Source organism: Anser brachyrhynchus (assembly GCF_964034855.1).
Source record: "Anser brachyrhynchus genome assembly, chromosome: 4".
In the NCBI taxonomy this organism is placed as follows: Eukaryota; Metazoa; Chordata; class Aves; order Anseriformes; family Anatidae; genus Anser; species Anser brachyrhynchus.
Genome location: NC_137698.1, coordinates 66017819 through 66031442, shown reverse-complemented (window position 1 = coordinate 66031442; position 13624 = coordinate 66017819). Strand labels below are relative to the sequence as shown.

General features: G+C 36.9%; 1 protein-coding gene across 7 annotated transcripts in view; it reads right to left on the bottom strand.

The window, feature by feature from the left end:
• Positions 1-13624, bottom strand: part of STK32B (serine/threonine kinase 32B) — a 175434-nt gene that overhangs the window by 140060 nt on the left and 21750 nt on the right. For all 7 annotated transcript variants that reach the window (XM_080590340.1, XM_080590336.1, XM_080590334.1 and 4 more), the window contains exon 2: positions 5857-5912. Coding sequence is in view for 6 of the 7 variants with exons in the window: in XM_080590336.1 (XP_080446462.1) it covers positions 5857-5912 (56 nt within the window). In the remaining variant the exon portion in view is untranslated. The remainder of the gene's footprint in view (positions 1-5856; positions 5913-13624) is intronic.

Here is a 13624-nt window from a genome sequence, read left to right as displayed (position 1 = left end):
TGCAAAAAAATAGAGCACATACAGATCCAGTCTGATCTACAGATTAATATATCACACGAGCTGTTATGGGCCAGAATTTGCTACTGGTTTGCTGCCACAGGCTGCACACTGCTACACAGGAGCAGCCATAGGCAGATTCAGGGAAGCTCTTCCCTTCTCTTTCCCATTAACCTCAAAAGATTTCTAGCTGTCTTGTGCTCAGTCCAGAGAGAACAGGAGCACTTAGTCTCAGTAAAGCCATTTTTTGTCTGAGTTTGGTGTATCAGTACTTCGACTTCTCTAACTACCATATAATATGGTTTCATGACAGGTCATGAATCATGAGAGATGCAAAACTGCAGCCAGGGAAAAATCCTCTGTTCAGGATTGCTGGTAGGTGGAGGGCTAGCACCTGGAGATCCCACCTCAGCCTTTCTCCTGTACCATAGTCTTATGCTTCGTGGATGTCAGGTCAGTAGACCAAGTGAGGCACCTACAGCTGCCATGAGTAATTACAGTCCAGGAGAGGACTGTGGCACTGCATAGGCAGAAGAGACTCACCTAGACATAGGGGACTACAAGACAGAAATCAGCTGTATGTTTCACACTGAGTTTGTGAATTGATAAATCTGCTATGAAGCATGGGCTTGAAATATTGCCACCTTATTTTTTCTTACCCAGATACTCTAAAAAATTAATGATCTTAGTCTCAGCCTACAAACAGTCTTGGAAAGATATACACATAGAAGCCGGAGAATGGATGTCATAAGTTTGGATTTACACTGTTAGGGAATTCCCTTGAAATAGGGAGATTCATTCCCACATTCCCCTGAGCAAAGCATGACAGCTGGAGAAGGGACCAAGCATCTGCTTAGTATCGTTTCATATTAACTCAAGCTAAAGAAAAAGGTGGCTACACTGCCAAACAATATTAATATTCTGCAGTAGTGCATTATATTGCTTTAAGGATAGCAGCAGATTTTTTTTTTTTCTTTCTGAAATACTTTGCATATTTAGTAAAGTACCCTTGATCAGTGCAGACGTGATTCTGGGCTCCCATCTGTTTTACACCAGTGCAATTTCAATTACTTCAGCAAAGGAAGTCACTGTTTTATACCACCAAATTAATCAAAACTAAGTCCTGTGTCTCAGCATCTTAGACAAATAGGAGAAAGAGTCTGTATGTTCACATTATAATTTGAATTTAATTTAAGCAGGTCAGATTGTTCAATATACCTGCTCACATGAACAGAGAACTTAAAGAAAATTGGTACTATAACATCCCTTAAAACTTGTTACACCTGAATACAAATTATTTTGCAGCAGTAAGACTGCAAAACCAATTATATGGTTACTATCATTGTAAAGAACAATGATAATTCTTGTATTTCATTCCTAGTCAGTATCATAGTTACTGGGGGGATAAATATCCAATTCTGGGGGGATATTTTAGTTGATAGGAATGATGGCTCTACATATAGCAAAATAGACAAATTAGCCAGATTAAATGTAAGAGAATGGTTCTAAGTTATGACATGGCATAGAGAAATATCTACTTAGACCAGTGTTTGGAATTTCTGTTTTGAGGATTTTAAATTGTCCACTTCTGAATTTACTTAGAAGAAAAATATTTAATATGTGAATAAAAGCTCTTTGGAGGAAATAATTTCTGACCTTGCATATCTCAAATGTGTTTAGAAATACTAACAGCTGAAATGTGTAAAGCATAATCAGCCTACGGGTCTTTAAAAAAAAAAAGAGAGAGAGAGAGAGAGAATTTATTTCCAACTACATTCAGTGGACACCAAGGTTTAAGAAAAGAGCTACCTTCATCAACCTAGCAAAGCAAGTTCACTGAAGCCAGCAAAGACACTTTTAGAGGAGTGCCACATACCTATCACAGCCTGGATACCTCTGTCACTGTGGTAATATCTCAAAGGTCTGTATCAGTACCCATATACACTGATGGATACAGATATATACACTGGGATATATACACTAGGTATGTATACATGTGCCCAGGAAGAGGGGACAAGTATTTGGTGAGTGATCACACATCAGCCTGCCATAGCTTGCATGTCACTCTGTGTGTAATGGTGCTACACAGGCTCAGAGCTCAACTTCATCATCTCCTTTACTAGGGTGCAACCTGAGCTCTTAAGAACCCCTTTCCAAACTAAGAAAATCATGCCTGGTTGTTTCCAGAAATTAGCATGCTCTTTTTTGTCTCTTCTCTCCATGCACATTTCCTATGCTCTTCACAACTGCTGTGATGTATCTTCACCTTCCTTAGGGAAGAAGCTACAGAGAGTAGAATACTGCACTGATTTAAACATCCCTAAGAGAAGAGCATGTTCTGGGGCAGTTGCTTAGAACAGGAGACCATTTCTCAGAAAAGGCAAGCTCTTGGAATGCAAAGCATTTGATACCAAATGGACCAGGAATTTCTATAATAGCAAATGTTACTACTGTGAATTGAAAATGCCAAAGGAAAAGGAAGGAAGTTGCTTTCTGTAACCAACTGGGAGGGATAGAGAATAGCTGATGAAGTAATCATCCCTGATGAAGGAGGGAAGGTGCTGAGGGTCACCTTGAGCTCTGTGCACAAAGGAAAGCTGAAATGTATGGAATCTCTGCTATATCAGATACCTACTGCAGCAATATCCTGTTAAGGCCTAAGGTTGCTGTAGCAACCACAGTAATTTAAGAAATATTTAAGAACTGCCCACTGTAAGACAAGACAAGGTTCAAGATCATCTAAGGAACCTGAAGGTGTGCAAGTCCATGAGATCAGATTAGATGCATCCATAGGTCCAAAGGGAACTCGTGGCAGTCTGGTGAATTTCCCACTGACTGGAAGAGGGGAAACATAACCCCCATTTTTAAAAAGGAAAAAAAGGAAGACCCAGGAAACGACAGACCAGTCAGTCTCACATCTGTGCCTGGCAAGATCATGAAGCAGGTCCTCATGGAAACTATGCTAAGGCACATGGAAAATAAGGAAGTGATTGATGACAGCCAGCATGGCTTCACCTAAGGGCAGATTGTGCCTGACAATTCTGGTGGTCTTCTATGATGGTGTTACAGCACTGGTGGATAGGGGAAGAGCAACTGACATCATCTGCCTGGACTTGTGCAAAGCATTTGACACCGCCCCACACAACATCCTTCTCTCTAAATTAGAGACATGGATTTAATGGATGGACCACTCAGTTGGAGACATGGATTTGAGGGACGGACCACTCGGTTGCACTCAAAGAATCGTGGTCAATGGGTCAGTGTCCAAGTGGAGATCAGTAATGAGTGACATTCCTCAGGGGTCAGTAATGAAACCAGCAACATCTTTGTCACTGACATGTCACACCTGAGGTACTGCATTCAACTGTAGGGCACCCAACATAAGAAGGACATGCACCTGTTGGAAAAAGTCAAAAGGAGGGCCACAAGGATGATCAGAGGGCTGGAGAACCTCTCCTATGAAGAATGACTGAGAGTTGTGGTTATTCAGCCTGGAGAAGAGAAAGCTTCAGGGAGACCTTATAGTCACCTTTCGGTACCTAAAGGAGGCCTGCAAGAAAGCTGAAGAGGGACTTTTTACAAGGGTATGTAGTGATGGAACAAGAGACAATGGCTTTAAACTGAAAGAGGGTAGATTTAGATTAGATCTTCAGAAGAAATTCTTCACTCAGAGAGCAGTGAAGCACCGGAACAGGTTGCCCAGAAAAGCTGTGGAAGCCCCATTTCTGGAAGTGTTCAAGGCCAGGTTAGATGGGGCTTTGAGCCACCTGGTCTAGTGGGAAGTGTCCCTGCCCATGGAAGGGGGGTTGGAAATGGGTGACCATTAATGTCCTTTCTGACCCAAACCATTCTGTGATTCTGTGAAATATTGAGAGAGAAAAAGTGATTGTACCAACAGTAATAAAATAAAAAAGTAGAACATACCTTAAAAAATTCTAGTGCTGTCAGAAAACAAAAAGGCCACAGAGTAATCATAAAGGAATAAAGCAGTTTAAGGAAAGTGTAATACCAAACATGGCTTTTTACATGTTGTAGGATGCTAGAGCACAATATATCCCAAACAGTAAACAGCGAGTCAATAGAGATTAAAGACTTTGCATAATTTGTTGACATTTTCTGCTGCCAGGTGCTTACAGAAAGACAGTAATAGGAAAAGTTGCCAGCAAAGAGGCTTCTAAATGAATGTTAAAGGCAAGACTGACTCACTGAGAAAGACACTTGAAATGGTGACTGATTTGCTGTTGCACTTTTGGCTGTGGTATAATAGGTCATTTGAAATGTGTTTCTTTCTTTCCCTGTCTGTAGAAGGAAAAATCAGCTGATTGGTTAGATACTTGCATTCATTTGGGAAAAATAAGACTGTTATGCCAAGGACTGTTGCATAGACAACTACAAAATAAGGATTCAAGTTTAAAGGGGACCTTAGGCATGAGTAACGTTCTCCCAGGGTAGTGAAACTATTCTCACACACACATATCATCTAAATGGGTTCACAAGGACATTGCAGCCATATGAACCTGTTAGAAAATTAGAAGTTTCTATAAATGTCTTGGAAACATTCATAAATATTTCCTAAATGCTATGGAGAAGAATGGGTCACCATCAAACAACAAACCTATAAAAAGTATGTAGGCTTATGTTATTTTTTCTGCATGACGTGGAAAGATGAGGGCCCGTTTGAGAAGGCATAGACAATAGAGGTGTGAATGGGAAGGTTTCGAGGAAAGATGGGTGCGGTAATCTTTGTGATGACCAGCATAATTTAGATATACCTTTAATAGTTTATTCTGGACCTAACTTCAGTCCAGCAATGGACCTCTATTTGGTTTGACATGATATTCCATCAGCGTATTGTGATAATAAACAGTCACAAATCTCCAGCTGCCCTTACTTTTAAGGGATTCTTAAACCTGTATTTTGTGATAGCAGTATATTCTCCTGTTGACTTCAGAGAGGGCTTCTCTTGGAATATACTGAACCAGATAAAGACCATACCATGAAGGACCATGAGGTTCTTCACAAAGTATTTCAGCCTACTGCAAACTGGAAGTCATTTTTATGCATGGAAGACCAAAAGCCAACAAAATCCTATGTAAGAGTTTAATGTGTAAATACAGTATCTCACTAGCACTCATCTGGCATATATTGAAGAATCATTTAAAATAAGATCTAGAGAGAGATTGCTTGATCAGTAACTGAAGTTATATTTCACATCCAAATGTATTCCTGCAAGTAATGGTTTCTAATGCTTTTATAATATGATTTTCTCTGGCTGCATGGCCTTGTATTTACCCATATTAAAATTTAAAACCTTGTTATAGTCTTTATTATAGCAAAGAAAGGTCATCTACTCATGTGTAAACAAACCATTAATCTTCTCTGTTTCAGCAAAAGCCCATTGAATTAAACAAACATTTACTCAATGATCATAATTACAGTGTATGTCAGTTTATACAGTCTGAAGTGCGTTTAATCTATGCAAAGTGCCTTTAAAATATTTCAATTATTTTAGAGACATGAATGAGTCCAAAGACTTCAGAACAAGAGCTCTGGTGGACTGTCTAAAAAAGTAGTAAGCTCTTACTTTTTTGTATATTCTTGTCTTGGGGACTGATTTCTAAACTTTCCTAATCCCCATTGAAAAGGCTTAATTATTATAATCATTTTTTAATCAATTAGCTGAGTGAATACATTGTAACAGAAATGGTTTAATGAATAATGAGAGTCAGTATGGTTGTGATGAGATGTTCTTTAGAAGCAAAAGACTACAAACGTACATTCCTTTAACCTGATCAAGGATGGAAAAACAAATAAATTCTCTATTACATTTTTAACTGCTAAAAATAAATTGATTCTTACCTTTCCAAAACTCCCCTTCCCAATAGCCCGCAATATTTGAAAATGGTCAAAGTTAACTGCAAAACAAAGGAGAGAAGAGAAGGAGTACAGTTTGTAGAGTGCTAAGTCAGAATCAGAAAACAGATAACAAAAGAAATGACAATGATTCCAATTAATGTCATTTTACCATGTGATATTTACCTTCTACCCTTAAAACACCAAATATATTTAATAGCTAACAAAAAGTTTCCATTAAAACAAGTTCCATTAATTTTATTCATCAATCCATGTTGGCCCAATGCATCCAATGCCCAGTATCGCCAAAATAACCATACCCCTGCCTTAATCAAGAAACAAGACAATTAACCTGTCTTAACCAAGTAACAAGACAAGGTTACAATTACACATCTATAAGAGAAAACTGCTCAGTGTTTTTTAGAACAATTAAAATCTTTTAAGTGGGTATTGAATAATTCAAGTAATAAATACTACCTGTTAACAGAATATGTAGTGATATAAGGATAGTATTTTTCAAGTAATCACCATGCAGTGATTACCATATTCTTTTATAGTGATGAAAGCTTGCCCCATGGTGAACTAGTAGGATCAACCCTTCTAGACTTTGCCACCTTAATACAGTACATAATTCTAATATTTTAAGACTATTTTGTAGATGTAGAATAAATTTTTTTGGGAAATTTTCATTTTAGCTTGTCAGTAGAATGGATTTACTCCCATTTCATGAAAATCTGACAGAGTCTGTCCTAAACATTGAAGTGGTTTACTGTGAAAGTGAGTGAGAGATTTCATTTTTCAGAAATGTCATTATTGTTGGTGTTATATGAGACTGAACACAGCATGACCTTCAAATCTCTGGTTCATTGGTAGGTCTGGTGGTTAAAAAAATCCAACAACATCCTGAACAGAATTGATTTAGAGTCATTGAAACACAAACCTGACAATGTGTGATACAGATTTTACAGTCATTTGTCAAAAAAGAATCTCACTTAAAGCTAAACTCAGTGAACTGAAGTTGACAAAGTTCACTGCAACTTAACAGGATTTTTTTGTCTTCTATGTTCCTGGCTTTAGTCATGTACCTTCAACTATATGCCTATTATTGCTGTAAGAGTAATCAGCAAAATTATGCAAACAAACTGTCACTGTAAAAATGTGGTAACATGAACAAGTACAATAAAATATGACTTACATCATGATGAAGAAGAAAATCATATAAATCTAATAATAGGTTAAATATTTATATAAAAAAAATTATATCAGCTCAAGCTATGTTATGAGTAGAGTGCTGTAAGGTTGATGTATATCAAGCCACTGAAAGAGGCAAAAATCTTATTTTCCCTTTTGCAGTGGTATCTCATTTACACTATTAATATCACATAATATATTTAAACATTTGTTTATTTATGCTTGCTTACACTGTCTTCAAGGAAACATGGTTACCCCTTTCATTAGTGCAGCTATAGCAACCATCTTCCTGGTAATTGCTGGAGACTAAATCAAATCCAGAGCTAACAGATCTGAAAGCAGCTGACTCTCATCTTGAGCAAAGATGTTAATTGTGAATACAGTAGTTTTAGGATTTGGTTACTAAAATTAAAAAATGCATAACTTTGCAAAGGATTAATAAGCTGTTATTGCTGGAAAACAAATTTTGTGATGAATCGTGTAAGAGTTAGGGCTATCCAAATGTTTGAAAGAAGCAAGATTTTCTGTCAACGACTTGCATGTTTGTTCCCTGCCCACAGATTTTAGCAGTGGGATGCTGTCTTGGAGCTCCTGTTGGTCATTACTGGTGTGATAGTCAAGATGGTCAGTTTAGAATAATGCCTTCCACACAGTCATGTCAACTTAAATCTTGTTCCCACAAGTCATCCTTCCCAAGTATGACTGCAATCTTTAAGACAATCATTAAGTTTTCATAGGAATTGAACACAGCATGGAAAAGATGCAAAACAATATGTTCATCTCATTCTTTTATTCAGTGTGGAAAATTCAGCAGCTTTTCCCTCCATCACATCCAGCTGGTGTTCTTCAGGTCACTCCCCTGCTTTCAAGCCTTCTGATGTTTTCTGTTCATCTTACGAAGGTTTAACAAAAATTTTAATTAAAGAAAGTTTATTTTGACTTTGTCCTTTACCTTGCAGGCATCCAGTTGAGGCCAGCTCCCAGGTACAACTGGAAAACTGGTGATGCAGTCTATAATTATCTGGTTTTAATTCAAGTCACATTTCAGTAGAACTTGACTATATTATTGAGCTGAAGCCTGGCTGGTTTTGAAATATATCAGTTTGATAAACTATTTCATTTTTTCATTTTCTTTTTTTTTTTTTTTATGAAACTGAAATAAAGCATTTATTATTAGCTATGAGAAGGACATCTTTTGTTGTCCATATAATTTTTATTCTGTTTATCTGTATTTCTCTAGTGGTCCTTATTGCTCTGAACAAGTAGAGCAACTTCTTTTGTTATTAGATTTAATTATAAATTGGACTTCCATAAGAAAGAAATGATTAAACAATGCATTTGGCCATGAGTTATATGGCCATGAACTATTAGTAAGTCAAATAAGTGGTTGAAAAACATAACTATTACAATTGATCAAATTTTCTCAATTTTTATATTTAACATGACTAGAAAGTGGGACGTAACATTTTCAAATCTTCATTAAGAAAAAAGAGTACTTTCTTTCTGTAGTTCACTGTATCATAAGCCTTATCTTAAATCAAGGGACAGTGATTGCAACATGTTTTGTGTGACAGAAAAGAAAGATCATCTTAAATGACTGTTGAAGTATTTGAAAACATGTGAGTCTGCATTTGAAGTGAGCTAAAGTTGTAGCCACTGCAGTTTTCTGAAAACAGTTAATTCACTAAGCTGAGACAACTTGATCTCTTTCGACCATCCAAATATACTCTCAGTGTATACTCAAATACTGGTGAAGTTCATCCCTTGGGATGGTAGGAAAGGATAATAAAAGGGATAATTTTGCAGTTAAGACCAATGCCAAGTTCAGCTGAGGCAAAATTAAGATGTTTTAAGAAACAGTTCCATCAATGGCACATCAGCCATGTAGAAGTCATGTTAGCACCACAATCCTAATAAAGAATGAAAGGTCAAGTTAAGATTACTGACACCTTGTTGCTAGACTAATCATTCTCTTCAGGCTTTTTTAATCTCCAACTGTCAGATTTTATGGCTTATTTTGTTCATCACACTTTTATTTTTATTTTTTTTTCTGTTCTGTATGTATTTTTCTCCTTTCTAGTGAAAATTCAACACCACTGGGTCATCACTTATTCTGAGAAGAATTACAGCTCTCTATGACCTCTAGCATTTCCAATGTTCAAAATATCATCAAGATCAGACACTGCCTTTTCCTCTGTGTAAAGAAGATATCACAAGTATTGTATTCTTGTCCTCTAAAACATGACATGTCTAACTCTCTTGTGGAGCCTGGTGTTGTAGCTAATGACATTTTCCTAGCACAAAGCCCAGCTGAGATAATGGTGTGGTTGCAGAAGGACAATTTCTTCAGTAACACTAATATAACTATTACCCTTTTAGAAATAGTTTGTCATATTTGTCCTGGCTATACATACGGACTCCTGGCTATATGTACAGACTGGGCGACAAGATGATGGAGAGCAGCCCCGCAGAGAGGGATCTGGGGGCTGTGGTTGACAGCAAGTTGAATATGAGCCAGCAGTGTGCCCTGGCAGCCAGGAGGGCCAACCGTATCCTGGGATGCATCAAGCACGGCATTGCTAGTCGGTCAAGGGAAGTGATTGTCCCACTCTACTCTGTGCTGGTGCAGCCTCACCTTGAGTACTGTGTGCAGTTCTGGGCACCACTGTACAAAAAGGACATTAAACTGTTGAAGAGTGTCCAGAGGAGAGCGACGAAGATGGTGAAGGGCCTAGAGGGGAAGACATATGAGGAGCGGCTGAGGTCACTTGGGCTGTTCAGCCTGGAGAAGAGGAGGCTGATGGGGGACCTCACTGCGGTCTACAACTTCCTCGCAAGGGGGAGTGGAGAGGCAGGAGACCTATTCTCCGTTATCACCAGTGACAGGACCCGCGGGAACGATGTTAAGCTGAAGCAGGGGAAGTTTAGGCTGGACATCAGGAAGAGGTTCTTCACCGAAAGGGTGGTTGCACACTGAAACAGGCTCCCCAGTGAAGTAGTCACTGCACCAAGCCTGTCTGAATTTAAGAAGAGATTGGACTGTGCACTTAGTCACATGGTCTGAACTTTTGGGTAGACCTGTGCGGTGCCAGGAGTTGAACTTGATGATCCTTATGGGTCCCTTCCAACTCAGGATATTCTATGATTCTATGATTCTGTGATATTTTACTCAACAAGGAAAAAAAATATGTTGCAACTTTCTGATAATTTCTTTAATTTTACTATTATGCCATACTTAGGTGATCTGAGATACCACCTTTGAACTTCAGCTTTAGAGAATAGACATTTTTCAGAAACCAGAATTAGTTTATATCGTCTTCAGCTATTTTTTCATAAAGACAAATCCACAGAATGAAATTATGAGTGATCCCACAACAATATGAGGGAATTTCTTTTCAGTTTCTTTGATTTTCAACATTTTGGAAAAATCAAGAAGAACTGTGTTTTCCACTCACCGTCTTCCACCAAAAAAAGTCACTGTTAATGAAAAGCTGAGAAAGACTATGGAATAAAACAAAGATATTAGGCTAACTAAGGGAGAAAATGGATCAGTGTTTACGGTGTCTGTTGCATGATACAGTACCAGAGTGACTGACACGTGTTAATTTCAGTAATGAGATATATATGCATATAAAATAAAGAATTTTGTTTCTTTAAGTTTAGTTACACTCAAATAAATCTTAAATGAATTCCATTGCACAGCTCCAAGTCTTTGTTAATTATTATAACTACCAGTATACCTTGCTTTGATTATTTTCATGGTTTTGAAATAACCTTGTGTTTCTTTTTCCAGTAGTTTAATGTAGAACTAATAAAATCTTGGATGATGGTGATGGAGCTTACAACCTGAATGAAAGTTTTCACCCTGCCTGCCATGAAAAAGTAAAAAAAAGGTGGTCCTAGCTAGTACAGATACTTGATCAAATACATTATTTCACTCAAAAATATCAGGCATATTTAGAAGGATAACACAGTGGTTTGTGACCAGCTTGGTTACAAGAGCCCTTCTTCTAGCACAGCCTTCTCATGTGACCTTAGATAAGTGCTTCAATACCTTCTGCCCCTATCTGTAGAAAAAGGAATTATTACATTTCTAAGCAGCTGTGAAATTAGGTATAGGAAGTAGTTTAGTGCTCAGACACACAAGTATTCAGGAGAGTAGTGACAGTCAATTCAAGTAATAGTGTTTTCCCTATAAAGATTGAAAGCAATTTTCAAAGTGATGAAATGTATATCCTGCTGTGGAAGTGGAGGTACAGAAATAAGTAGATGATTGACTCTAACCACACACGTCAAGTTTCTGCAGAGCTGAGAACAGAACCTAGGTCCCTCTTCAGACCACACCATTTCTCAGGCACATCTTTCCAACTGCATGAGTTTTGATGGAGCAGCCATTTAATATAAAACTTTCTGGTGAAAGATAAAATAAGTTTTTCTTGCTCAACTGTTCCTCAAGGATAACGTAAACTATGGGGAAAATTTGCACCTCAGAAACTATTACTTTTTTTACAACTATCCTGTGAAAACACTGAATAGCTTTAATAGAAAGGACTATTATTCTTTTTCTTTCATTGTTTTTTTTTTCTTTTGTACAAATTACCATTATATGAATAATGATGTATTAAAATAATTATTTTATATGAATTTACTTCTACTATGTTATTCACAAACAGTACAGTGATTTGAATGAAGCCAAAACAAGCAAACTGTTACTTTAAAGATTACAAATCTTTATATTTCATTTATGATATCACACAAGAACCCAACATTTCTACCCTTTGAGTTGCAGTTTTACTACTCTAAAATATTCTCACGCTACGTAGTATTTGTTCGAGTGTAAATTAAGTCTAGCTCAAGAGGCAATATGTATATCAGGTGGATGCTACACAGAGCTGTTGCTCTTCCTGCAGCTGAGGGATATTGATAGTATACTTATGTGATTAGTCCAAAAACAATTAATAATCATTCCTGAAATAATTTTGTATCTACAAGAGCAACTATCCAATCAAAAGTGGTCAAAGGAAAAACACTGACTTACTTTGCATCACATAAAAGAAATTAGGAACTTTATTTAAAAATAATAATAATTAATTAAGATAAATAAATAAATAACTTGATAAGCTTCCAGAGCTAAACCCAGCTTTTCTTCTCTAGCTGATTCCCACTGACTTTCCACTGGTCTCTGTGGCAGTAGTCAAAACCAGACCATGACTTCTAAAGCGTTAGGAAGTGTACAATAAAGCCATATTTGTAACACAAAGCATTTCAAGACATCTAGCTTCATTTTCACAGGAAACAGAATCAGGAAATGTGATAGGCCATCAGCCAAGGAAACAGACTTTTGTTTAAGTCTGAGCACTCTCTTAGGTGTTGCAACTGTATTTCAGAGTGTTTTAATAATTCCTGCTTTGGGTGAATCAGAAAAACATAATAATACGTAAATCACTTTTTTCTTCTAGATTTGGCCTGTAAGGTTTGACCTGCTTTAGACCTGCTCTACTCACTGAACAGCACTGCTATTAGGGTTTCAGACTAGTTCTGCAGTCTTTATGTGTGTCTACTTTTCAGATTCTCCAGCCTTTCCCAGAGAGATCCACTATGCAGTGCTGGTAGAACCTCAGTATGTCTCAGCAGCCTTCAAAGCTTGTTAAAATTACTATAGTACTTCTATACAGAAACACACAAGATGAATAACCAAGTAGATACAGTCATATATATTCAGTACTCAATTTAGTACTCAAGCTGGAGTCACCAGCTGGAATGGATATAGACAGGAGAAACATGACGAGTGCTTAAAAATTAGATTAAGGGGCATAAAATGGTTAAGGTAGTCATAAAGAGCCACATTCCATCATGCTCTATTGATGGGAAATGCGCTAGTGAAGAAAGATTCTGTTTAAGTATGAAACAAATTTTTGTTGATGGAACAGAAAAGCCAGCCATACCTTTGAGGTTAGCAAAGAATACAAAATCTGTGTAGGTTCATTAGGTTTATGGGTGGAATGAGCCATCCCTATATACTAATTGATTGGGGAACATGCTAATTAGAAAGAGTTACATAACTGAAGGACAAGAAAAAAAAATAGTTTCAGAGTTGATTTTATCTCATTAATGATGGAGCATGGCATTTTTATCATTGTATTTAGGGGCCTTGCATTTAAATTGCATTACAATGGCTCAATTCTTCAAGCTTAATGAGTGTTTTAGTCTCAGTATAAACTGTTTCTAATTATTATGTTAATCTTTTTTTATAATTATCCAGAGTTTAGTTGCAATTAGAAAAAATTGAAGATCTCTTTATGTTAGATAAATGTAATTCAAAATTCAGCTAATTTTGCTTTGAATTTAAAAACACATTTCAGCCTGATTATGTTTGCAGTCTGAACATATGGAAAGTGTAATTCCTGTCTCATGGAAAATTCTGATACTTGAACATTAGTCTATTCTCAAAATAAAAGTTATTTCAAATGGAGAAGAATAGTTATGACTATTGATTTTTAAAAGTAACTTTCCTATTATCATTTGAAATAAACTTTTCATTTTGAACTGATACCATTTTTTGTATTTTAAAATATCAGAAGCA